The sequence below is a fragment of the Nansenia antarctica genome (assembly GCF_963989245.1).
Source record: "Nansenia antarctica genome assembly, chromosome: 11".
Lineage (NCBI taxonomy): Eukaryota > Metazoa > Chordata > Actinopteri > Argentiniformes > Microstomatidae > Nansenia > Nansenia antarctica.
In genome coordinates this window covers 16,803,725-16,831,262 of record NC_137681.1, presented here as the reverse complement: position 1 = coordinate 16,831,262, position 27,538 = coordinate 16,803,725, and the positions used below count along the sequence as shown (strand labels likewise).

At 44.9% G+C, this 27,538-nt stretch overlaps 2 protein-coding genes and 1 pseudogene across 3 annotated transcripts; all 3 read left to right on the top strand.

Moving 5' to 3' along the window:
• Positions 1 to 5,095: 5,095 nt before the first annotated feature.
• On the top strand, positions 5,096 to 8,613 carry LOC308167875 (inverted formin-2-like; the record flags this gene model as incomplete). Its single annotated transcript, XM_080542352.1, has 3 exons — positions 5,096 to 5,449; positions 5,528 to 7,288; positions 8,566 to 8,613. The coding sequence occupies exons 1-3, from the start codon at positions 5,144 to 5,146 to the stop codon at positions 8,611 to 8,613; spliced, it is 2,115 nt and encodes a 704-aa protein (XP_080398478.1). The 5' UTR covers positions 5,096 to 5,143.
• A 6,354-nt stretch (positions 8,614 to 14,967) lies between these two features.
• On the top strand, positions 14,968 to 18,074 carry LOC308167874 (inverted formin-2-like; annotated as a pseudogene). Its single transcript has 2 exons — positions 14,968 to 16,632; positions 18,027 to 18,074. The product of its transcript is annotated as an inverted formin-2-like (transcript).
• A 21-nt stretch (positions 18,075 to 18,095) lies between these two features.
• On the top strand, positions 18,096 to 27,537 carry LOC308167873 (inverted formin-2-like; the record flags this gene model as incomplete). Its single annotated transcript, XM_080542351.1, has 3 exons — positions 18,096 to 18,109; positions 24,016 to 26,095; positions 27,490 to 27,537. The coding sequence occupies 3 exons, from the start codon at positions 18,096 to 18,098 to the stop codon at positions 27,535 to 27,537; spliced, it is 2,142 nt and encodes a 713-aa protein (XP_080398477.1).
• Position 27,538: the final 1 nt, after the last annotated feature.

The following is a 27,538-nucleotide window of genomic DNA, read 5'->3' as shown; positions in this document are numbered from 1 at the left end:
TCCCTGCTCTGGCAGACCCTTAAAGTAGTAATAAGGGGGGACATTATTGCATACACATCTAGGCTGAACAAAGCTAGGAGGCAAGAACAGGAGCAACTTCTCAACTCAATGATTGACATAGATCATCAATACTCTGACTCTCCCACCCCGGAGCTTTACAAAAATAAGCTGAATCTCAAAGCCAAATACGAGTTATTAACATCCGATAAGACAGAACGTATGCTGCTGAAATCACGAGGCTTTGTTTATGAGCATGGGGAAAAGGCTGGTAGAATGTTAGCGCATCAATTAAAATGTAAATCCTCTGACCAACAGATTCCACAAATTAAAAGAGAAAATGGGGAGCTTACAACTGACCCCCTCGAAATCAATGAGACTTTTAGGGCATTTTATTCCAAATTGTACACTTCTGAGGCACCCAATGATGATACCAATATGCAACATTTCTTCACAAATTTAAATGCCCCTGTTATCAACCCTGTTCATAAAGCAGAACTTGAACTACCCTTCCAAGACACCGACATTTATAATGCAATCACAGCTATGCAAAGTAGTAAGGCCCCGGGCCCTGATGGATACCCCATCGAATTCTACAAAAAATTCTCAACCAAATTAACTCCGCTCATCTTAGAAATGTTCAATGACTCAATGGATAATGAGGCCCTGCCACAGACGCTAACAGAGGCATTCATAACCCTTTTACCGAAACCAGGGAAAGACAGAACGGAGTGTGGTTCACATCGCCCCATCTCGCTGCTCAACAGCGATGTCAAGATATTAGCTAAAGCACTCGCCCGGCGTCTAGAGTCCGTCACAGACGAGGTGATCTCCCCTGATCAAACTGGCTTCATGCTGGGCCGCCACTCATTCTCTAACATCCGAAACCTTCTAAATGTCGTACATTCTCCTACGTCCGAGGAGGTACCTGAGGTGGTTCTCTCCCTGGATGCGGAGAAGGCTTTTGACAGAGTGGAGTGGGCGTACTTATTTGAATGTCTGAAAGCTTTTGGCTTTGGACCCACTTTTATTGCATGGATCAGACTACTATACTCATCTCCTAAGGCAGGGGTCGGCAATTAGGTTTGGCCTCGGGCCAATTTTTTTTTGAGCCACTAGATGGCGGGCCCGAACATAATCAAAGGCTAATTTAAGTAATTGATTGTTTTAAAATGTGACACGTTCTAATGCTTTGACTTTTCTTTCGACTGTACACATCGCTAGTCAACTAACACAGCTTGTTTTGTGAACCTGCTAACAATGTAAAGTAGTGTTCTAGTTAACTAGGTAGCTGTCCAATCCATTATGTTGCAGTATTTTGGCTTGATTAGCGAGTTTGTGTTGTGATTCTCAACAACGTTGAAACGTAGTTTCACACTTTTCCATATTTTTGAATAATAAATGTGTGGACTGACGATGTAGCGTAGCCTAACTTATTCTAATAATTATGTAACAGTTTCATTCTGATAATTATTCCCCCCTCCTCCCAGACAAGGTCACATTATTATTATTGGATTGGTTGTTTGCGTGCCGGGTGAAGTTAGCCAAACATTTAACCTGCTAGCAAGAGAAACATAATGTCACTCTCCAAAGGTCTAAAGAGGAAAGTTGACGGTGGAAACAGGGCATTTAAAGAGGAATGGACAGCGAACTATACGTTCATCCTACCTGGTTTCATCAATGCAAAGCCGTTGTGAGAGACATTTTCCGTGCTCACAATGTTCCCTTTCTATACGCGAGTCGTCCTTTTCGTCAATGAATGCGATAAAGACGCACGAGAGGAATCGATGGATGCATAAAAACCTTGAGAACTGCCTGTGGATTAAAGTGACGTCAATATCACCAGATATCAAGCAAATACTGACCGATGGGAGATGCTTTTTGTTTGCGCCGATTTTGTTTTCAATGTTTTTCAGAAAATTAAACAGAATTTGCGTTGTTACTGTTCATATGTGTGTTGCAGTCACATATACGTAAACATTACGTTTGAATGGCTTACTGAGCTCGTGTTATTTTGTTCAAACCACACACGGTATGTCGGCTATTTCAGCACCGTGACGCGTTGTCCACCTGCTTATGATTCACTCTGAGGGGTTCAGCGTCAGTGCGCTTCGGTGCACCTTGCTGCCTGATTGTCTGTCCCTGTGTCATTCACTCTCAACATGGATAAAAGTACAATAAGCATTATTCAGGTGGAGTTCGATTCTCTATTCGGACATTATAGGCGCTATATGTGGGACTGTCGGTCCGATATTATTATAAAAAAATAAAAAAAATAAAAAATAAAAAGTGGATTCTCAAAATAATCTGCTGGGCCAAATATTATTGGTGACGGGCCAGCAATGGCCCACGGGCCGCCTATTGCCGACCCCTGTCCTAAGGCATCGGTAGTTACGAACGGGAAACGCTCCACATTTTTCTCATTGTCGAGAGGGACACGCCAGGGGTGCCCGCTGAGCCCACTCCTATTCTCATTCGCCATCGAACCTCTGTCTATCATGTTAAAATCTTCTCCAATAATAAATGGAATTTCTAGATGGGGGAAGGAACACAAGGTGGCGCTATATGCCGACGACTTACTGTTGTATGTATCTGAACCGGTGCAATGCATTTCCCATATAGTTCAGATGCTGCATAGATTTGGTAGCTTTTCGGGATACAAGATCAACCTCACTAAGAGCGAATGTTTTCCAGTGAACAACCTAGATCTCGCAATCCCACAATGTGACTTGCCCTTCCATTTGTCTAAATCTGGCTTCAAATATTTGGGAATTAATATTACACGGTCCTTCTCTAAACTACATGAAAAAAACTTCACGCCCCTTGTTAATAAATTAAAAGATGATTTACAGAAATGGAGGTCCATTAATTTATCACTGGCAGGGAAGATCAACTGTATTAAGCATTAAGATGAACGTTCTACCCCGATTCCTCTACCTTTTCCAATGTCTCCCTATATTCCTCCCAAAGTCCTTCTTCTCGTCCATAGATAAGTCCATATCATCTTTCATTTGGGGGGGGTAAAGTCCCTAGAATACAGAAAAGACTTCTACAGCGACATCGGTCCCAGGGCGGACTGGGCCTACCAAATTTGCTTTATTATCACTGGGCTGCCAATATTCAGAAAATCATATACTGGGTCCATTCACCACAGCCGTCTTGGTGCGAAATAGAAAATGAGTCATGTCTTTCAACATCCCTCTCCGCCTTGATTACCTCCAAACTCCCTCTATCTGCCCCACACTACACCTCTAACCCTGTTGTTGTTAATACATTACGAATATGGTCACAATTTCGACGCCACTTTGGTTTAAAAGATTTCTCCAACCTAGCCCCTATCTGCAATAACCACCTTTTTGTCCCCGCCAGAATAGACAATGCTTTCGCCTTATGGAAAAGACTCGGTCTCTCCAAATTTAAAGATCTCTATACTGAGGGCGTCTTCTCGACCTTTAATCACCTCTCTCAAAAATTCAACCTTCCCCGCTCAAGTTATTTTCGATACCTCCAGGTCCGACATTTCATTAAAAGTTTGGATCCAAACTTCCCAAATGCACCACAACCTTCTGCTATAGATGATATCCTCCAAATTCCTCCCAATCTAAAAGGCCTAATATCAAGTATTTACTCTAGCATATCATCCCTCGGAGACACTTCCCTCCACAAAATTAAAGAGAAATGGCAGGAGGAGCTAGGGGACGTAATACCCGATGACTCCTGGACTGAGGCTCTGACGAGAGTTAACGGGAGCACATCATGTGCTAGACTAGGCGTAATCCAATTTAAGGTCTTGCACCGAATTCACCTTTCCAAATCTAGGCTAGCCAGAATCTATCCTGACGTGGATGAGAATTGTAGCAGATGTCATAACGCTCCGGCAACGCTAACACACATGTTTTGGTCATGTCCCTTATTATTTGATTATTGGTCAGCAGTTTTCAGGACCCTCTCACAGGCACTAGATCTGAACCTGCAACCTAACGCCTACTCAGCTATCTTTGGCATAGCGCCAACTGACCAACAGATTATTAACAAGCATAAAGACATTGTGGCATTTGCCACTCTACTTGCTCGACGGAGGATTTTGCTTTGTTGGACATCCCCCAAACCACCGAATTCCTCCTTATGGTTGACTGACCTTATGCTTCACTTGAAACTTGAAAAGATTAAATATACACTTAGGGGGTCCAAAGACCGCTTTTATTTCACCTGGAACCCAATAATATCCTATTTCAACAAACTAAAAACCCTCCCTGACAATGCAAGTGCGCTGGATGCTGAGTGATGACATATGTTGTGAATCTATTTATCAGGATAAACCCCTAGAGATACATCATCTCGTTCTAGAGAGGGACATATTACAATCATAACAGACATGGTATCACAGACCAACACGACCATCTCATCTATCCTCACTTACAAATGAATTGCACTTTATTTCTCTTTATCTCTTTGATTACTTACCTGTACTGTCTTCATTACCTATCACCACTGTTATTATTATTATTATTATTTATTGTTGTTTATTTATATCCTTCGTCCTGGGATGCACCACTTGGGATTTTGTGGGGGGGGGGGGGGGGGGGGGGTTGGGACATGTTTGTGTTTTGTGTAAAAACAAACCAAAACTGAAAAGTATTATTTTTGTATATCTGTAACATCTCAATAAAAAGAAAGTAAAAAAATTATTTAAAAAAATAAAATAGAAACCATTAGACAAGGCGTTTTCAAGGCAAGCTCTTCTGTGTCAGGCAATTTAGAATGTTGAAGTTTTTCCAATTGTCCCATTGTGATGCAATAAGAAACTATTACAACATTTGCAACATTTGACAGTGCTACAAAAACACTGTGTGCATTGGCCATTGAGATAATATAGAGATATTGAGATATTGAAAGTACTGGGATTCATCTTAATTATGTATTTTCCAGTTTTGGATATACTGCCAATGCTGAGGTAGGTGTGGGATGCATTAAATGCTAATCAAATGTTGGTGGAACAACAGTCACAGTCACTTTCTGTAAGATTTCCCAAACATCAATACCTATGTTGTGTGTGCGTGTGCGTGCATATGTGCATGTGTGTTTATGTAACAGGGAGACTGAGGACCTGGACCTGAACATCCAGTGTGAGGCCTTTGAGGATTCCATGGCCGAGGATGCGGAGGAGATGGAGAGGGTGTACGGAGGCATCGACATGAGCAGTCACCAGGAGGTCTTCACCTCCCTCCTCACCAAAGTGAGCAGCTCCCCAGCCTCTGTCCAGCTGCTGTCCATCCTGCAGGCTCTGCTGCTGGTGGCTCCAGGACGGGGAGACGTGTGGCTGACCCTGGAGGCCCTGGCTGTCCGTGCCACTCTGCTGGCCCACGACTCACAAATGGACTCCGCTGAACGTTTGATGGAGCGCCTGCTCTCTTCCAAGAGACAACAGATCTCAGCCAGTCCCAAGACCAAGACCACCAACAGGGCAATCCAGACAGACTTGCTCGGCAGCACAACCAACCAATCAGACATGGCTTCCGTAACTCCCCCTCCTCCCCCTCCTCCCCCTCCACTTCCTGCTGCTACCCCAAACCCTCCTCCTCCCCCACCCCCACCCCTGCCAGGCACCACTTATGGTGCACCCCCACCACCTCCTCCTTTACCTGGGATGCCACCTCCTCCTCCACCACCTCTACCAGGGATGGGGCAGGGAGGTCCACCTCCTCCCCCTCCCCTGCCTGGTATGGGCCCCCCACCTCCCCCTCCCCTGCCTGGTATGGGCCCCCCACCTCCCCCTCCCCTGCCTGGTATGGGCCCCCCTCCCCCACCACCCCCTCCCCCAGGTATTGGAGGAGGTATTATTGTGCCCCAGAACGCTCCTCTCCCCAAGGCCAGCCGCTGTCCCACACTGCGCATGAAGAAGCTCAACTGGCAGAAGCTGCCCTCCAGAGTGGTGTCTGAAAGCCAATCCATGTGGTCGTCAGTGCAGTCTGATTCCCTGGAACCTGACTACTCCAGCATTGAGGAGCTCTTCTGTCTGCCAGTGACTGACTCAAAGGCCAAAAGTACCAACACTACGGTCAAACGAGAGCCCAAAGAGATATCCTTCATTGATGCCAAGAAAAATCTAGATTTGAACATATTCTTGAAGCAGTTCAGATGCTCACATAAAGACTTTGTAGCTATGATCCAAAATGGGGACCGTTCCAAGTTTGACGTCGAGGTGCTGAAACAGATGCAGACGTTACTGCCGGAGAAACATGAGATTGAGAACCTCAAGTCATACCAAGGGGAGATAGAGAAGCTGGCCGGTGTGGATCGGTTCTACCTCGAGCTCCTATCAGTTTCATGCTACACCATGAGGATCGAGTGCATGCTTCTCTGTGAGGAGACCCCTTCTGTGTTAAAGATGCTGCAACCCAAAGCTGAGCTGCTGGACGCAGCCTGTGAGAGTTTGAAGGAGAGCACCCGCCTTCCAAGTTTCTGCAAGCTCATACTTGACATTGGAAACTTCCTCAACTATGGGAGTCACATAGGCAATGCAGATGGCTTCAAGATCAGCACCTTGCTGAAGCTCACAGATACCAAAGCCAACAAGTCCCGTATCACATTGCTCCATCACATCCTGGAGGAGGCGGAGAAAACCCATGCTGACTTGCTGAACCTTCCGGATGATCTAGAGATCTGTGAAAAGGCTGCTAGAATAAATGTGGATTCTATTCAGGCAGAGTCGAGCTCACTGGTCAAACGGTTGAAGGGTTCTGAGAAAAAAGTGTCCTCTTCTTCTCAGGAGGATATCAAGCAGCAGTATCTCACTGCTATGAAGGGGAACCTGGAGGCCTGTGAGAAGCTGCAGGAGCTCTTTGCCTCCATCAAAAAGAAGAAGGAAGAGCTAGCAGAGTATCTGTGTGAGGACACGTCCCGCCTCTCACTAGAGGAGCTGTTCAACACCATCAAGACCTTCAGAGGACTCTTCCTTAAAGCAATCAAGGAAAACCAGACCTGGAGAGAGCAGGCCATCAAGGCAGAGAAGAGGAAGAAACAGCAAGAGGAGGATGACGCCAAGAGACCGAGGGGGGAGAACGGAAAAATAATTCGTAAAGCCCCCCCAGTCCAGGAGGAGGGCTGCATCATGTTGGACCACCTGTTGGCTATGATGAAGGGCAATGCACTAAGGAAGACCACCAGGGCCCAGGCAGACAGGGGCAGCCTGCCCTCTAATGACAAGAAAAGGGATAGCACCCAGCCTGAACATGCCAAGCTTGAGCGATCATCAGCCGTAGATACCCAATATGGCATAGAAGTGGACAAGGTGGCATCAACCATTCAGCAAGGATCGCAGGACAGACTGCCACACACAGGGGAGTCCACATCAGGCCTTCCAACAGGACTCAAACTGGATTAATCAGAGACCATCGCCCCCCTCAATCCTGGATTGGATCCCCTGCTCAAGGAGGGATCTTCAGAGAGAGATGAGGGCATCAGTGGCGGCTCCTGCCAAATCTCTCAGGGGGGGCAATTGTTGCGTTGATGGTTAAGGTGACACGTTCAAGGGTAAATTCACCTAAATCAGCGGGCTTAAATAAATTGACTCTCACAGCCAAAAAATAAATAATAAAAATAAAAAAAAGCTCTTTGGTCTTGCCCATTGTGGAGAGGTTGGGGTCTGATTGATTGAGTGTGTGGAGTGTGTCTTTTATAAAGGTAACGAGTTCAAACTGGTGCAGTTAATACAGGTAATGAGTGGAGAATAGGAGGGCTTCTTAAAGAAAAACTAACAGGTCTGTGAGAGCTGGAATTATTACTGGTTGGTAGGTGATCAAATACTTATTTCATACAATAAAATGCAAATTAATTATTTAAAAGTCATACAATGTGATTTTCTGGATTTTTGTTTTAGATTCCGTCTCTCACAGTTGAAGTGTACCTATGATAAAAATTACAGACCTCTACATTCCTTCTAAGTGGGAAAACCTGCAAAATCAGCAGTGTATCAAATACTTGTTCTCCCCACTGTAGTTACCGAAATAAAACACAGATCAAAAGATTTAATGTACGATTCAAGTAGCCGATGTCCTTGACAACTGGTAAATGTGGTGGAGCAGGATTTAGCTTCTCTGAGGAGTTAAGTAGAGAGAGCAGCCTGTGGCTGTGGAAAGGATTGGGCTTAAATTGAGGATACACTAAAACGTGAAACTGACAAGCGCCAAAAAAGCTCCCCTGCCAGTTCCTGCCAACAGAGACTTGTTGAGACCAGCGTGCAGGGGGTTGGCACGGGTTCACACCGAGGCTGGTTGAGGCAGAAATCGAAGGACGTCGTGTGTTTTTATATTCCTCATTCGATTCCATGCATTACAATAAGCCTGTCCACCGATTTTCTACCTCCATGGTTGGAACCACGAGACTAGACACTACATGGTCATGGATGTGCCTAGGGACACAGCAAGCATGACCAGGGAAAGTTGTCTCCACAGGACCTGAAGCACAAAGCACCAATTCAGTTCAAGAAAAGAGAAAGAGTAGAGAAATGTATGCTTGTTACACAGAAAGTGTTAAAAAATAAAACTGACGTCATAATCTGCCCTCTAGGGCCAGCATCAGGTGCAGATCAAGCGTCAAGGGGGTTACTATCGTTGAACAGAGAATAGTGGCTTTAAGATGGCACAGACAAGGCTCGTCTGAAAGTAAAACATCAAAATATCGAGGGCATTAGTTATAAGTTACCCCTAATGGGCCAGCATCAGGTGCAAATGAAAAGTAACATTATTTTAAAAAAAATATTGACATACGGTCACTGAGTACTGCAGAGTACTATTTTTGTTGCTTTAATAAAGGCTGGCAGTCTTTAATTTAACTGTTGTTGGTGTGGACTATATACTGGGGAGGTATTTGAATGAATGAATGGTCTTTATTGTCATTGCTACAGTACAGGTACCAAACAACGAAATTTAGGAGGGGTGGCTCCCCTGGTGTTAGGAAGAAAAAAAAAAAAAAAATATATATAATATTCAGGGGTCAAAAAATGTATACAAATATCGGATCGGTATCGGTATCGCCGATACCCGAAGCCCAGGTATCGGTATCGGTATCGGTAGTGAAAAAGTGGGATCGGGACATCCCTAGCTAAAATGTTGTCAGCGTTCATGGACCAAATTGGATGTGTCGATCCATGGCGCTTCCAATTTCCTCACGATAAAAAATTCTCGTTTTTTTCACACGTCCACCATTCGTATAGCAGAATTGATTACTTCTTTATAGACAGAACACTACTTCCCTTTGTCAAAAACGTAGAATATTCAACCATAATTGAATCTGACCATGCCCCAGTACTATTGGATCTGTCCTTCCCACTTAACTACTCTGACCGCGCTCCATGGAGACTTGATACCACACTACTAACAGATAAAGAATTCTGCCAAATGATTTCAACTGCCATAGACAATTTCTTGGAAACCAATAGGGACGACACTGTTTCTCCCTCCCTGCTCTGGCAGACCCTTAAAGTAGTAATAAGGGGGGACATTATTGCATACACATCTAGGCTGAACAAAGCTAGGAGGCAAGAACAGGAGCAACTTCTCAACTCAATGATTGACATAGATCATCAATACTCTGACTCTCCCACCCCGGAGCTTTACAAAAATAAGCTGAATCTCAAAGCCAAATACGAGTTATTAACATCCGATAAGACAGAACGTATGCTGCTGAAATCACGAGGCTTTGTTTATGAGCATGGGGAAAAGGCTGGTAGAATGTTAGCGCATCAATTAAAATGTAAATCCTCTGACCAACAGATTCCACAAATTAAAAGAGAAAATGGGGAGCTTACAACTGACCCCCTCGAAATCAATGAGACTTTTAGGGCATTTTATTCCAAATTGTACACTTCTGAGGCACCCAATGATGATACCAATATGCAACATTTCTTCACAAATTTAAATGCCCCTGTTATCAACCCTGTTCATAAAGCAGAACTTGAACTACCCTTCCAAGACACCGACATTTATAATGCAATCACAGCTATGCAAAGTAGTAAGGCCCCGGGCCCTGATGGATACCCCATCGAATTCTACAAATAATTCTCAACCAAATTAACTCCGCTCATCTTAGAAATGTTCAATGACTCAATGGATAATGAGGCCCTGCCACAGACGCTAACAGAGGCATTCATAACCCTTTTACCGAAACCAGGGAAAGACAGAACGGAGTGTGGTTCACATCGCCCCATCTCGCTGCTCAACAGCGATGTCAAGATATTAGCTAAAGCACTCGCCCGGCGTCTAGAGTCCGTCACAGACGAGGTGATCTCCCCTGATCAAACTGGCTTCATGCTGGGCCGCCACTCATTCTCTAACATCCGAAACCTTCTAAATGTCGTACATTCTCCTACGTCCGAGGAGGTACCTGAGGTGGTTCTCTCCCTGGATGCGGAGAAGGCTTTTGACAGAGTGGAGTGGGCGTACTTATTTGAATGTCTGAAAGCTTTTGGCTTTGGACCCACTTTAATTGCATGGATCAGACTACTATACTCATCTCCTAAGGCAGGGGTCGGCAATTAGGTTTGGCCTCGGGCCAATTTTTTTTTGAGCCACTAGATGGCGGGCCCGAACATAATCAAAGGCTAATTTAAGTAATTGATTGTTTTAAAATGTGACACGTTCTAATGCTTTGACTTTTCTTTCGACTGTACACATCGCTAGTCAACTAACACAGCTTGTTTTGTGAACCTGCTAACAATGTAAAGTAGTGTTCTAGTTAACTAGGTAGCTGTCCAATCCATTATGTTGCAGTATTTTGGCTTGATTAGCGAGTTTGTGTTGTGATTCTCAACAACGTTGAAACGTAGTTTCACACTTTTCCATATTTTTGAATAATAAATGTGTGGACTGACGATGTAGCGTAGCCTAACTTATTCTAATAATTATGTAACAGTTTCATTCTGATAATTATTCCCCCCTCCTCCCAGACAAGGTCACATTATTATTATTGGATTGGTTGTTTGCGTGCCGGGTGAAGTTAGCCAAACATTTAACCTGCTAGCAAGAGAAACATAATGTCACTCTCCAAAGGTCTAAAGAGGAAAGTTGACGGTGGAAACAGGGCATTTAAAGAGGAATGGACAGCGAACTATACGTTCATCCTACCTGGTTTCATCAATGCAAAGCCGTTGTGAGAGACATTTTCCGTGCTCACAATGTTCCCTTTCTATACGCGAGTCGTCCTTTTCGTCAATGAATGCGATAAAGACGCACGAGAGGAATCGATGGATGCATAAAAACCTTGAGAACTGCCTGTGGATTAAAGTGACGTCAATATCACCAGATATCAAGCAAATACTGACCGATGGGAGATGCTTTTTGTTTGCGCCGATTTTGTTTTCAATGTTTTTCAGAAAATTAAACAGAATTTGCGTTGTTACTGTTCATATGTGTGTTGCAGTCACATATACGTAAACATTACGTTTGAATGGCTTACTGAGCTCGTGTTATTTTGTTCAAACCACACACGGTATGTCGGCTATTTCAGCACCGTGACGCGTTGTCCACCTGCTTATGATTCACTCTGAGGGGTTCAGCGTCAGTGCGCTTCGGTGCACCTTGCTGCCTGATTGTCTGTCCCTGTGTCATTCACTCTCAACATGGATAAAAGTACAATAAGCATTATTCAGGTGGAGTTCGATTCTCTATTCGGACATTATAGGCGCTATATGTGGGACTGTCGGTCCGATATTATTATAAAAAAATAAAAAAAATAAAAAATAAAAAGTGGATTCTCAAAATAATCTGCTGGGCCAAATATTATTGGTGACGGGCCAGCAATGGCCCACGGGCCGCCTATTGCCGACCCCTGTCCTAAGGCATCGGTAGTTACGAACGGGAAACGCTCCACATTTTTCTCATTGTCGAGAGGGACACGCCAGGGGTGCCCGCTGAGCCCACTCCTATTCTCATTCGCCATCGAACCTCTGTCTATCATGTTAAAATCTTCTCCAATAATAAATGGAATTTCTAGATGGGGGAAGGAACACAAGGTGGCGCTATATGCCGACGACTTACTGTTGTATGTATCTGAACCGGTGCAATGCATTTCCCATATAGTTCAGATGCTGCATAGATTTGGTAGCTTTTCGGGATACAAGATCAACCTCACTAAGAGCGAATGTTTTCCAGTGAACAACCTAGATCTCGCAATCCCACAATGTGACTTGCCCTTCCATTTGTCTAAATCTGGCTTCAAATATTTGGGAATTAATATTACACGGTCCTTCTCTAAACTACATGAAAAAAACTTCACGCCCCTTGTTAATAAATTAAAAGATGATTTACAGAAATGGAGGTCCATTAATTTATCACTGGCAGGGAAGATCAACTGTATTAAGCATTAAGATGAACGTTCTACCCCGATTCCTCTACCTTTTCCAATGTCTCCCTATATTCCTCCCAAAGTCCTTCTTCTCGTCCATAGATAAGTCCATATCATCTTTCATTTGGGGGGGGTAAAGTCCCTAGAATACAGAAAAGACTTCTACAGCGACATCGGTCCCAGGGCGGACTGGGCCTACCAAATTTGCTTTATTATCACTGGGCTGCCAATATTCAGAAAATCATATACTGGGTCCATTCACCACAGCCGTCTTGGTGCGAAATAGAAAATGAGTCATGTCTTTCAACATCCCTCTCCGCCTTGATTACCTCCAAACTCCCTCTATCTGCCCCCACACTACACCTCTAACCCTGTTGTTGTTAATACATTACGAATATGGTCACAATTTCGACGCCACTTTGGTTTAAAAGATTTCTCCAACCTAGCCCCTATCTGCAATAACCACCTTTTTGTCCCCGCCAGAATAGACAATGCTTTCGCCTTATGGAAAAGACTCGGTCTCTCCAAATTTAAAGATCTCTATACTGAGGGCGTCTTCTCGACCTTTAATCACCTCTCTCAAAAATTCAACCTTCCCCGCTCAAGTTATTTTCGATACCTCCAGGTCCGACATTTCATTAAAAGTTTGGATCCAAACTTCCCAAATGCACCACAACCTTCTGCTATAGATGATATCCTCCAAATTCCTCCCAATCTAAAAGGCCTAATATCAAGTATTTACTCTAGCATATCATCCCTCGGAGACACTTCCCTCCACAAAATTAAAGAGAAATGGCAGGAGGAGCTAGGGGACGTAATACCCGATGACTCCTGGACTGAGGCTCTGACGAGAGTTAACGGGAGCACATCATGTGCTAGACTAGGCGTAATCCAATTTAAGGTCTTGCACCGAATTCACCTTTCCAAATCTAGGCTAGCCAGAATCTATCCTGACGTGGATGAGAATTGTAGCAGATGTCATAACGCTCCGGCAACGCTAACACACATGTTTTGGTCATGTCCCTTATTATTTGATTAGTGGTCAGCAGTTTTCAGGACCCTCTCACAGGCACTAGATCTGAACCTGCAACCTAACGCCTACTCAGCTATCTTTGGCATAGCGCCAACTGACCAACAGATTATTAACAAGCATAAAGACATTGTGGCATTTGCCACTCTACTTGCTCGACGGAGGATTTTGCTTTGTTGGACATCCCCCAAACCACCGAATTCCTCCTTATGGTTGACTGACCTTATGCTTCACTTGAAACTTGAAAAGATTAAATATACACTTAGGGGGTCCAAAGACCGCTTTTATTTCACCTGGAACCCAATAATATCCTATTTCAACAAACTAAAAACCCTCCCTGACAATGCAAGTGCGCTGGATGCTGAGTGATGACATATGTTGTGAATCTATTTATCAGGATAAACCCCTAGAGATACATCATCTCGTTCTAGAGAGGGACATATTACAATCATAACAGACATGGTATCACAGACCAACACGACCATCTCATCTATCCTCACTTACAAATGAATTGCACTTTATTTCTCTTTATCTCTTTGATTACTTACCTGTACTGTCTTCATTACCTATCACCACTGTTATTATTATTATTATTATTTATTGTTGTTTATTTATATCCTTCGTCCTGGGATGCACCACTTGGGATTTTGTGGGGGGGGGGGGGGGGGGGGGGGGGGGTTGGGACATGTTTGTGTTTTGTGTAAAAACAAACCAAAACTGAAAAGTATTATTTTTGTATATCTGTAACATCTCAATAAAAAGAAAGTAAAAAAATTATTTTAAAAAATAAAATAGAAACCATTAGACAAGGCGTTTTCAAGGCAAGCTCTTCTGTGTCAGGCAATTTAGAATGTTGAAGTTTTTCCAATTGTCCCATTGTGATGCAATAAGAAACTATTACAACATTTGCAACATTTGACAGTGCTACAAAAACACTGTGTGCATTGGCCATTGAGATAATATAGAGATATTGAGATATTGAAAGTACTGGGATTCATCTTAATTATGTATTTTCCAGTTTTGGATATACTGCCAATGCTGAGGTAGGTGTGGGATGCATTAAATGCTAATCAAATGTTGGTGGAACAACAGTCACAGTCACTTTCTGTAAGATTTCCCAAACATCAATACCTATGTTGTGTGTGCGTGTGCGTGCATATGTGCATGTGTGTTTATGTAACAGGGAGACTGAGGACCTGGACCTGAACATCCAGTGTGAGGCCTTTGAGGATTCCATGGCCGAGGATGCGGAGGAGATGGAGAGGGTGTACGGAGGCATCGACATGAGCAGTCACCAGGAGGTCTTCACCTCCCTCCTCACCAAAGTGAGCAGCTCCCCAGCCTCTGTCCAGCTGCTGTCCATCCTGCAGGCTCTGCTGCTGGTGGCTCCAGGACGGGGAGACGTGTGGCTGACCCTGGAGGCCCTGGCTGTCCGTGCCACTCTGCTGGCCCACGACTCACAAATGGACTCCGCTGAACGTTTGATGGAGCGCCTGCTCTCTTCCAAGAGACAACAGATCTCAGCCAGTCCCAAGACCAAGACCACCAACAGGGCAATCCAGACAGACTTGCTCGGCAGCACAACCAACCAATCAGACATGGCTTCCGTAACTCCCCCTCCTCCCCCTCCTCCCCCTCCACTTCCTGCTGCTACCCCAAACCCTCCTCCTCCCCCACCCCCACCCCTGCCAGGCACCACTTATGGTGCACCCCCACCACCTCCTCCTTTACCTGGGATGCCACCTCCTCCTCCACCACCTCTACCAGGGATGGGGCAGGGAGGTCCACCTCCTCCCCCTCCCCTGCCTGGTATGGGCCCCCCACCTCCCCCTCCCCTGCCTGGTATGGGCCCCCCACCTCCCCCTCCCCTGCCTGGTATGGGCCCCCCTCCCCCACCACCCCCTCCCCCAGGTATTGGAGGAGGTATTATTGTGCCCCAGAACGCTCCTCTCCCCAAGGCCAGCCGCTGTCCCACACTGCGCATGAAGAAGCTCAACTGGCAGAAGCTGCCCTCCAGAGTGGTGTCTGAAAGCCAATCCATGTGGTCGTCAGTGCAGTCTGATTCCCTGGAACCTGACTACTCCAGCATTGAGGAGCTCTTCTGTCTGCCAGTGACTGACTCAAAGGCCAAAAGTACCAACACTACGGTCAAACGAGAGCCCAAAGAGATATCCTTCATTGATGCCAAGAAAAATCTAGATTTGAACATATTCTTGAAGCAGTTCAGATGCTCACATAAAGACTTTGTAGCTATGATCCAAAATGGGGACCGTTCCAAGTTTGACGTCGAGGTGCTGAAACAGATGCAGACGTTACTGCCGGAGAAACATGAGATTGAGAACCTCAAGTCATACCAAGGGGAGATAGAGAAGCTGGCCGGTGTGGATCGGTTCTACCTCGAGCTCCTATCAGTTTCATGCTACACCATGAGGATCGAGTGCATGCTTCTCTGTGAGGAGACCCCTTCTGTGTTAAAGATGCTGCAACCCAAAGCTGAGCTGCTGGACGCAGCCTGTGAGAGTTTGAAGGAGAGCACCCGCCTTCCAAGTTTCTGCAAGCTCATACTTGACATTGGAAACTTCCTCAACTATGGGAGTCACATAGGCAATGCAGATGGCTTCAAGATCAGCACCTTGCTGAAGCTCACAGATACCAAAGCCAACAAGTCCCGTATCACATTGCTCCATCACATCCTGGAGGAGGCGGAGAAAACCCATGCTGACTTGCTGAACCTTCCGGATGATCTAGAGATCTGTGAAAAGGCTGCTAGAATAAATGTGGATTCTATTCAGGCAGAGTCGAGCTCACTGGTCAAACGGTTGAAGGGTTCTGAGAAAAAAGTGTCCTCTTCTTCTCAGGAGGATATCAAGTAGCAGTATCTCACTGCTATGAAGGGGAACCTGGAGGCCTGTGAGAAGCTGCAGGAGCTCTTTGCCTCCATCAAAAAGAAGAAGGAAGAGCTAGCAGAGTATCTGTGTGAGGACACGTCCCGCCTCTCACTAGAGGAGCTGTTCAACACCATCAAGACCTTCAGAGGACTCTTCCTTAAAGCAATCAAGGAAAACCAGACCTGGAGAGAGCAGGCCATCAAGGCAGAGAAGAGGAAGAAACAGCAAGAGGAGGATGACGCCAAGAGACCGAGGGGGGAGAACGGAAAAATAATTCGTAAAGCCCCCCCAGTCCAGGAGGAGGGCTGCATCATGTTGGACCACCTGTTGGCTATGATGAAGGGCAATGCACTAAGGAAGACCACCAGGGCCCAGGCAGACAGGGGCAGCCTGCCCTCTAATGACAAGAAAAGGGATAGCACCCAGCCTGAACATGCCAAGCTTGAGCGATCATCAGCCGTAGATACCCAATATGGCATAGAAGTGGACAAGGTGGCATCAACCATTCAGCAAGGATCGCAGGACAGACTGCCACACACAGGGGAGTCCACATCAGGCCTTCCAACAGGACTCAAACTGGATTAATCAGAGACCATCGCCCCCCTCAATCCTGGATTGGATCCCCTGCTCAAGGAGGGATCTTCAGAGAGAGATGAGGGCATCAGTGGCGGCTCCTGCCAAATCTCTCAGGGGGGGCAATTGTTGCGTTGATGGTTAAGGTGACACGTTCAAGGGTAAATTCACCTAAATCAGCGGGCTTAAATAAATTGACTCTCACAGCCAAAAAATAAATAATAAAAATAAAAAAAAGCTCTTTGGTCTTGCCCATTGTGGAGAGGTTGGGGTCTGATTGATTGAGTGTGTGGAGTGTGTCTTTTATAAAGGTAACGAGTTCAAACTGGTGCAGTTAATACAGGTAATGAGTGGAGAATAGGAGGGCTTCTTAAAGAAAAACTAACAGGTCTGTGAGAGCTGGAATTATTACTGGTTGGTAGGTGATCAAATACTTATTTCATACAATAAAATGCAAATTAATTATTTAAAAGTCATACAATGTGATTTTCTGGATTTTTGTTTTAGATTCTGTCTCTCACAGTTGAAGTGTACCTATGATAAAAATTACAGACCTCTACATTCTTTCTAAGTGGGAAAACCTGCAAAATCAGCAGTGTATCAAATACTTGTTCTCCCCACTGTAGTTACCGAAATAAAACACAGATCAAAAGATTTAATGTACGATTCAAGTAGCCGATGTCCTTGACAACTGGTAAATGTGGTGGAGCAGGATTTAGCTTCTCTGAGGAGTTAAGTAGAGAGAGCAGCCTGTGGCTGTGGAAAGGATTGGGCTTAAATTGAGGATACACTAAAACGTGAAACTGACAAGCGCCAAAAAAGCTCCCCTGCCAGTTCCTGCCAACAGAGACTTGTTGAGACCAGCGTGCAGGGGGTTGGCACGGGTTCACACCGAGGCTGGTTGAGGCAGAAATCGAAGGACGTCGTGTGTTTTTATATTCCTCATTCGATTCCATGCATTACAATAAGCCTGTCCACCGATTTTCTACCTCCATGGTTGGAACCACGAGACTAGACACTACATGGTCATGGATGTGCCTAGGGACACAGCAAGCATGACCAGGGAAAGTTGTCTCCACAGGACCTGAAGCACAAAGCACCAATTCAGTTCAAGAAAAGAGAAAGAGTAGAGAAATGTATGCTTGTTACACAGAAAGTGTTAAAAAATAAAACTGACGTCATAATCTGCCCTCTAGGGCCAGCATCAGGTGCAGATCAAGCGTCAAGGGGGTTACTATCGTTGAACAGAGAATAGTGGCTTTAAGATGGCACAGACAAGGCTCGTCTGAAAGTAAAACATCAAAATATCGAGGGCATTAGTTATAAGTTACCCCTAATGGGCCAGCATCAGGTGCAAATGAAAAGTAACATTATTTAAAAAAAAATATTGACATACGGTCACTGAGTACTGCAGAGTACTATTTTTGTTGCTTTAATAAAGGCTGGCAGTCTTTAATTTAACTGTTGTTGGTGTGGACTATATACTGGGGAGGTATTTGAATGAATGAATGGTCTTTATTGTCATTGCTACAGTACAGGTACCAAACAACGAAATTTAGGAGGGGTGGCTCCCCTGGTGTTAGGAAGAAAAAATATATATATATATATATAATATTCAGGGGTCAAAAAATGTATACAAATATCGGATCGGTATCGGTATCGCCGATACCCGAAGCCCAGGTATCGGTATCGGTATCGGTAGTGAAAAAGTGGGATCGGGACATCCCTAGCTAAAATGTTGTCAGCGTTCATGGACCAAATTGGATGTGTCGATCCATGGCGCTTCCAATTTCCTCACGATAAAAAATTCTCGTTTTTTTCACACGTCCACCATTCGTATAGCAGAATTGATTACTTCTTTATAGACAGAACACTACTTCCCTTTGTCAAAAACGTAGAATATTCAACCATAATTGAATCTGACCATGCCCCAGTACTATTGGATCTGTCCTTCCCACTTAACTACTCTGACCGCGCTCCATGGAGACTTGATACCACACTACTAACAGATAAAGAATTCTGCCAAATGATTTCAACTGCCATAGACAATTTCTTGGAAACCAATAGGGACGACACTGTTTCTCCCTCCCTGCTCTGGCAGACCCTTAAAGTAGTAATAAGGGGGGACATTATTGCATACACATCTAGGCTGAACAAAGCTAGGAGGCAAGAACAGGAGCAACTTCTCAACTCAATGATTGACATAGATCATCAATACTCTGACTCTCCCACCCCGGAGCTTTACAAAAATAAGCTGAATCTCAAAGCCAAATACGAGTTATTAACATCCGATAAGACAGAACGTATGCTGCTGAAATCACGAGGCTTTGTTTATGAGCATGGGGAAAAGGCTGGTAGAATGTTAGCGCATCAATTAAAATGTAAATCCTCTGACCAACAGATTCCACAAATTAAAAGAGAAAATGGGGAGCTTACAACTGACCCCCTCGAAATCAATGAGACTTTTAGGGCATTTTATTCCAAATTGTACACTTCTGAGGCACCCAATGATGATACCAATATGCAACATTTCTTCACAAATTTAAATGCCCCTGTTATCAACCCTGTTCATAAAGCAGAACTTGAACTACCCTTCCAAGACACCGACATTTATAATGCAATCACAGCTATGCAAAGTAGTAAGGCCCCGGGCCCTGATGGATACCCCATCGAATTCTACAAAAAATTCTCAACCAAATTAACTCCGCTCATCTTAGAAATGTTCAATGACTCAATGGATAATGAGGCCCTGCCACAGACGCTAACAGAGGCATTCATAACCCTTTTACCGAAACCAGGGAAAGACAGAACGGAGTGTGGTTCACATCGCCCCATCTCGCTGCTCAACAGCGATGTCAAGATATTAGCTAAAGCACTCGCCCGGCGTCTAGAGTCCGTCACAGACGAGGTGATCTCCCCTGATCAAACTGGCTTCATGCTGGGCCGCCACTCATTCTCTAACATCCGAAACCTTCTAAATGTCGTACATTCTCCTACGTCCGAGGAGGTACCTGAGGTGGTTCTCTCCCTGGATGTGAGAAGGCTTTTGACAGAGTGGAGTGGGCGTACTTATTTGAATGTCTGAAAGCTTTTGGCTTTGGACCCACTTTTATTGCATGGATCAGACTACTATACTCATCTCCTAAGGCAGGGGTCGGCAATTAGGTTTGGCCTCGGGCCAATTTTTTTTTGAGCCACTAGATGGCGGGCCCGAACATAATCAAAGGCTAATTTAAGTAATTGATTGTTTTAAAATGTGACACGTTCTAATGCTTTGACTTTTCTTTCGACTGTACACATCGCTAGTCAACTAACACAGCTTGTTTTGTGAACCTGCTAACAATGTAAAGTAGTGTTCTAGTTAACTAGGTAGCTGTCCAATCCATTATGTTGCAGTATTTTGGCTTGATTAGCGAGTTTGTGTTGTGATTCTCAACAACGTTGAAACGTAGTTTCACACTTTTCCATATTTTTGAATAATAAATGTGTGGACTGACGATGTAGCGTAGCCTAACTTATTCTAATAATTATGTAACAGTTTCATTCTGATAATTATTCCCCCCTCCTCCCAGACAAGGTCACATTATTATTATTGGATTGGTTGTTTGCGTGCCGGGTGAAGTTAGCCAAACATTTAACCTGCTAGCAAGAGAAACATAATGTCACTCTCCAAAGGTCTAAAGAGGAAAGTTGACGGTGGAAACAGGGCATTTAAAGAGGAATGGACAGCGAACTATACGTTCATCCTACCTGGTTTCATCAATGCAAAGCCGTTGTGAGAGACATTTTCCGTGCTCACAATGTTCCCTTTCTATACGCGAGTCGTCCTTTTCGTCAATGAATGCGATAAAGACGCACGAGAGGAATCGATGGATGCATAAAAACCTTGAGAACTGCCTGTGGATTAAAGTGACGTCAATATCACCAGATATCAAGCAAATACTGACCGATGGGAGATGCTTTTTGTTTGCGCCGATTTTGTTTTCAATGTTTTTCAGAAAATTAAACAGAATTTGCGTTGTTACTGTTCATATGTGTGTTGCAGTCACATATACGTAAACATTACGTTTGAATGGCTTACTGAGCTCGTGTTATTTTGTTCAAACCACACACGGTATGTCGGCTATTTCAGCACCGTGACGCGTTGTCCACCTGCTTATGATTCACTCTGAGGGGTTCAGCGTCAGTGCGCTTCGGTGCACCTTGCTGCCTGATTGTCTGTCCCTGTGTCATTCACTCTCAACATGGATAAAAGTACAATAAGCATTATTCAGGTGGAGTTCGATTCTCTATTCGGACATTATAGGCGCTATATGTGGGACTGTCGGTCCGATATTATTATAAAAAAATAAAAAAAATAAAAAATAAAAAGTGGATTCTCAAAATAATCTGCTGGGCCAAATATTATTGGTGACGGGCCAGCAATGGCCCACGGGCCGCCTATTGCCGACCCCTGTCCTAAGGCATCGGTAGTTACGAACGGGAAACGCTCCACATTTTTCTCATTGTCGAGAGGGACACGCCAGGGGTGCCCGCTGAGCCCACTCCTATTCTCATTCGCCATCGAACCTCTGTCTATCATGTTAAAATCTTCTCCAATAATAAATGGAATTTCTAGATGGGGGAAGGAACACAAGGTGGCGCTATATGCCGACGACTTACTGTTGTATGTATCTGAACCGGTGCAATGCATTTCCCATATAGTTCAGATGCTGCATAGATTTGGTAGCTTTTCGGGATACAAGATCAACCTCACTAAGAGCGAATGTTTTCCAGTGAACAACCTAGATCTCGCAATCCCACAATGTGACTTGCCCTTCCATTTGTCTAAATCTGGCTTCAAATATTTGGGAATTAATATTACACGGTCCTTCTCTAAACTACATGAAAAAAACTTCACGCCCCTTGTTAATAAATTAAAAGATGATTTACAGAAATGGAGGTCCATTAATTTATCACTGGCAGGGAAGATCAACTGTATTAAGCATTAAGATGAACGTTCTACCCCGATTCCTCTACCTTTTCCAATGTCTCCCTATATTCCTCCCAAAGTCCTTCTTCTCGTCCATAGATAAGTCCATATCATCTTTCATTTGGGGGGGGTAAAGTCCCTAGAATACAGAAAAGACTTCTACAGCGACATCGGTCCCAGGGCGGACTGGGCCTACCAAATTTGCTTTATTATCACTGGGCTGCCAATATTCAGAAAATCATATACTGGGTCCATTCACCACAGCCGTCTTGGTGCGAAATAGAAAATGAGTCATGTCTTTCAACATCCCTCTCCGCCTTGATTACCTCCAAACTCCCTCTATCTGCCCCCACACTACACCTCTAACCCTGTTGTTGTTAATACATTACGAATATGGTCACAATTTCGACGCCACTTTGGTTTAAAAGATTTCTCCAACCTAGCCCCTATCTGCAATAACCACCTTTTTGTCCCCGCCAGAATAGACAATGCTTTCGCCTTATGGAAAAGACTCGGTCTCTCCAAATTTAAAGATCTCTATACTGAGGGCGTCTTCTCGACCTTTAATCACCTCTCTCAAAAATTCAACCTTCCCCGCTCAAGTTATTTTCGATACCTCCAGGTCCGACATTTCATTAAAAGTTTGGATCCAAACTTCCCAAATGCACCACAACCTTCTGCTATAGATGATATCCTCCAAATTCCTCCCAATCTAAAAGGCCTAATATCAAGTATTTACTCTAGCATATCATCCCTCGGAGACACTTCCCTCCACAAAATTAAAGAGAAATGGCAGGAGGAGCTAGGGGACGTAATACCCGATGACTCCTGGACTGAGGCTCTGACGAGAGTTAACGGGAGCACATCATGTGCTAGACTAGGCGTAATCCAATTTAAGGTCTTGCACCGAATTCACCTTTCCAAATCTAGGCTAGCCAGAATCTATCCTGACGTGGATGAGAATTGTAGCAGATGTCATAACGCTCCGGCAACGCTAACACACATGTTTTGGTCATGTCCCTTATTATTTGATTAGTGGTCAGCAGTTTTCAGGACCCTCTCACAGGCACTAGATCTGAACCTGCAACCTAACGCCTACTCAGCTATCTTTGGCATAGCGCCAACTGACCAACAGATTATTAACAAGCATAAAGACATTGTGGCATTTGCCACTCTACTTGCTCGACGGAGGATTTTGCTTTGTTGGACATCCCCCAAACCACCGAATTCCTCCTTATGGTTGACTGACCTTATGCTTCACTTGAAACTTGAAAAGATTAAATATACACTTAGGGGGTCCAAAGACCGCTTTTATTTCACCTGGAACCCAATAATATCCTATTTCAACAAACTAAAAACCCTCCCTGACAATGCAAGTGCGCTGGATGCTGAGTGATGACATATGTTGTGAATCTATTTATCAGGATAAACCCCTAGAGATACATCATCTCGTTCTAGAGAGGGACATATTACAATCATAACAGACATGGTATCACAGACCAACACGACCATCTCATCTATCCTCACTTACAAATGAATTGCACTTTATTTCTCTTTATCTCTTTGATTACTTACCTGTACTGTCTTCATTACCTATCACCACTGTTATTATTATTATTATTATTATTATTTATTGTTGTTTATTTATATCCTTCGTCCTGGGATGCACCACTTGGGATTTTGTGGGGGGGGGGGGGGGGGGGGGGGGTTGGGACATGTTTGTGTTTTGTGTAAAAACAAACCAAAACTGAAAAGTATTATTTTTGTATATCTGTAACATCTCAATAAAAAGAAAGTAAAAAAATTATTTTAAAAAATAAAATAGAAACCATTAGACAAGGCGTTTTCAAGGCAAGCTCTTCTGTGTCAGGCAATTTAGAATGTTGAAGTTTTTCCAATTGTCCCATTGTGATGCAATAAGAAACTATTACAACATTTGCAACATTTGACAGTGCTACAAAAACACTGTGTGCATTGGCCATTGAGATAATATAGAGATATTGAGATATTGAAAGTACTGGGATTCATCTTAATTATGTATTTTCCAGTTTTGGATATACTGCCAATGCTGAGGTAGGTGTGGGATGCATTAAATGCTAATCAAATGTTGGTGGAACAACAGTCACAGTCACTTTCTGTAAGATTTCCCAAACATCAATACCTATGTTGTGTGTGCGTGTGCGTGCATATGTGCATGTGTGTTTATGTAACAGGGAGACTGAGGACCTGGACCTGAACATCCAGTGTGAGGCCTTTGAGGATTCCATGGCCGAGGATGCGGAGGAGATGGAGAGGGTGTACGGAGGCATCGACATGAGCAGTCACCAGGAGGTCTTCACCTCCCTCCTCACCAAAGTGAGCAGCTCCCCAGCCTCTGTCCAGCTGCTGTCCATCCTGCAGGCTCTGCTGCTGGTGGCTCCAGGACGGGGAGACGTGTGGCTGACCCTGGAGGCCCTGGCTGTCCGTGCCACTCTGCTGGCCCACGACTCACAAATGGACTCCGCTGAACGTTTGATGGAGCGCCTGCTCTCTTCCAAGAGACAACAGATCTCAGCCAGTCCCAAGACCAAGACCACCAACAGGGCAATCCAGACAGACTTGCTCGGCAGCACAACCAACCAATCAGACATGGCTTCCGTAACTCCCCCTCCTCCCCCTCCTCCCCCTCCACTTCCTGCTGCTACCCCAAACCCTCCTCCTCCCCCACCCCCACCCCTGCCAGGCACCACTTATGGTGCACCCCCACCACCTCCTCCTTTACCTGGGATGCCACCTCCTCCTCCACCACCTCTACCAGGGATGGGGCAGGGAGGTCCACCTCCTCCCCCTCCCCTGCCTGGTATGGGCCCCCCACCTCCCCCTCCCCTGCCTGGTATGGGCCCCCCACCTCCCCCTCCCCTGCCTGGTATGGGCCCCCCTCCCCCACCACCCCCTCCCCCAGGTATTGGAGGAGGTATTATTGTGCCCCAGAACGCTCCTCTCCCCAAGGCCAGCCGCTGTCCCACACTGCGCATGAAGAAGCTCAACTGGCAGAAGCTGCCCTCCAGAGTGGTGTCTGAAAGCCAATCCATGTGGTCGTCAGTGCAGTCTGATTCCCTGGAACCTGACTACTCCAGCATTGAGGAGCTCTTCTGTCTGCCAGTGACTGACTCAAAGGCCAAAAGTACCAACACTACGGTCAAACGAGAGCCCAAAGAGATATCCTTCATTGATGCCAAGAAAAATCTAGATTTGAACATATTCTTGAAGCAGTTCAGATGCTCACATAAAGACTTTGTAGCTATGATCCAAAATGGGGACCGTTCCAAGTTTGACGTCGAGGTGCTGAAACAGATGCAGACGTTACTGCCGGAGAAACATGAGATTGAGAACCTCAAGTCATACCAAGGGGAGATAGAGAAGCTGGCCGGTGTGGATCGGTTCTACCTCGAGCTCCTATCAGTTTCATGCTACACCATGAGGATCGAGTGCATGCTTCTCTGTGAGGAGACCCCTTCTGTGTTAAAGATGCTGCAACCCAAAGCTGAGCTGCTGGACGCAGCCTGTGAGAGTTTGAAGGAGAGCACCCGCCTTCCAAGTTTCTGCAAGCTCATACTTGACATTGGAAACTTCCTCAACTATGGGAGTCACATAGGCAATGCAGATGGCTTCAAGATCAGCACCTTGCTGAAGCTCACAGATACCAAAGCCAACAAGTCCCGTATCACATTGCTCCATCACATCCTGGAGGAGGCGGAGAAAACCCATGCTGACTTGCTGAACCTTCCGGATGATCTAGAGATCTGTGAAAAGGCTGCTAGAATAAATGTGGATTCTATTCAGGCAGAGTCGAGCTCACTGGTCAAACGGTTGAAGGGTTCTGAGAAAAAAGTGTCCTCTTCTTCTCAGGAGGATATCAAGCAGCAGTATCTCACTGCTATGAAGGGGAACCTGGAGGCCTGTGAGAAGCTGCAGGAGCTCTTTGCCTCCATCAAAAAGAAGAAGGAAGAGCTAGCAGAGTATCTGTGTGAGGACACGTCCCGCCTCTCACTAGAGGAGCTGTTCAACACCATCAAGACCTTCAGAGGACTCTTCCTTAAAGCAATCAAGGAAAACCAGACCTGGAGAGAGCAGGCCATCAAGGCAGAGAAGAGGAAGAAACAGCAAGAGGAGGATGACGCCAAGAGACCGAGGGGGGAGAACGGAAAAATAATTCGTAAAGCCCCCCCAGTCCAGGAGGAGGGCTGCATCATGTTGGACCACCTGTTGGCTATGATGAAGGGCAATGCACTAAGGAAGACCACCAGGGCCCAGGCAGACAGGGGCAGCCTGCCCTCTAATGACAAGAAAAGGGATAGCACCCAGCCTGAACATGCCAAGCTTGAGCGATCATCAGCCGTAGATACCCAATATGGCATAGAAGTGGACAAGGTGGCATCAACCATTCAGCAAGGATCGCAGGACAGACTGCCACACACAGGGGAGTCCACATCAGGCCTTCCAACAGGACTCAAACTGGATTAATCAGAGACCATCGCCCCCCTCAATCCTGGATTGGATCCCCTGCTCAAGGAGGGATCTTCAGAGAGAGATGAGGGCATCAGTGGCGGCTCCTGCCAAATCTCTCAGGGGGGGCAATTGTTGCGTTGATGGTTAAGGTGACACGTTCAAGGGTAAATTCACCTAAATCAGCGGGCTTAAATAAATTGACTCTCACAGCCAAAAAATAAATAATAAAAATAAAAAAAAGCTCTTTGGTCTTGCCCATTGTGGAGAGGTTGGGGTCTGATTGATTGAGTGTGTGGAGTGTGTCTTTTATAAAGGTAACGAGTTCAAACTGGTGCAGTTAATACAGGTAATGAGTGGAGAATAGGAGGGCTTCTTAAAGAAAAACTAACAGGTCTGTGAGAGCTGGAATTATTACTGGTTGGTAGGTGATCAAATACTTATTTCATACAATAAAATGCAAATTAATTATTTAAAAGTCATACAATGTGATTTTCTGGATTTTTGTTTTAGATTCCGTCTCTCACAGTTGAAGTGTACCTATGATAAAAATTACAGACCTCTACATTCTTTCTAAGTGGGAAAACCTGCAAAATCAGCAGTGTATCAAATACTTGTTCTCCCCACTGTAGTTACCGAAATAAAACACAGATCAAAAGATTTAATGTACGATTCAAGTAGCCGATGTCCTTGACAACTGGTAAATGTGGTGGAGCAGGATTTAGCTTCTCTGAGGAGTTAAGTAGAGAGAGCAGCCTGTGGCTGTGGAATAGATTGGGCTTAAATTGAGGATATACTAAAACGTGAAACTGACAAGCGCCAAAAAAGCTCCCCTGCCAGTTCCTGCCAACAGAGACTTGTTGAGACCAGCGTGCAGGGGGTTGGCACGGGTTCACACCGAGGCTGGTTGAGGCAGAAATCGAAGGACGTCGTGTGTTTTTATATTCCTCATTCGATTCCATGCATTACAATAAGCCTGTCCACCGATTTTCTACCTCCATGGTTGGAACCACGAGACTAGACACTACATGGTCATGGATGTGCCTAGGGACACAGCAAGCATGACCAGGGAAAGTTGTCTCCACAGGACCTGAAGCACAAAGCACCAATTCAGTTCAAGAAAAGAGAAAGAGTAGAGAAATGTATGCTTGTTACACAGAAAGTGTTAAAAAATAAAACTGACGTCATAATCTGCCCTCTAGGGCCAGCATCAGGTGCAGATCAAGCGTCAAGGGGGTTACTATCGTTGAA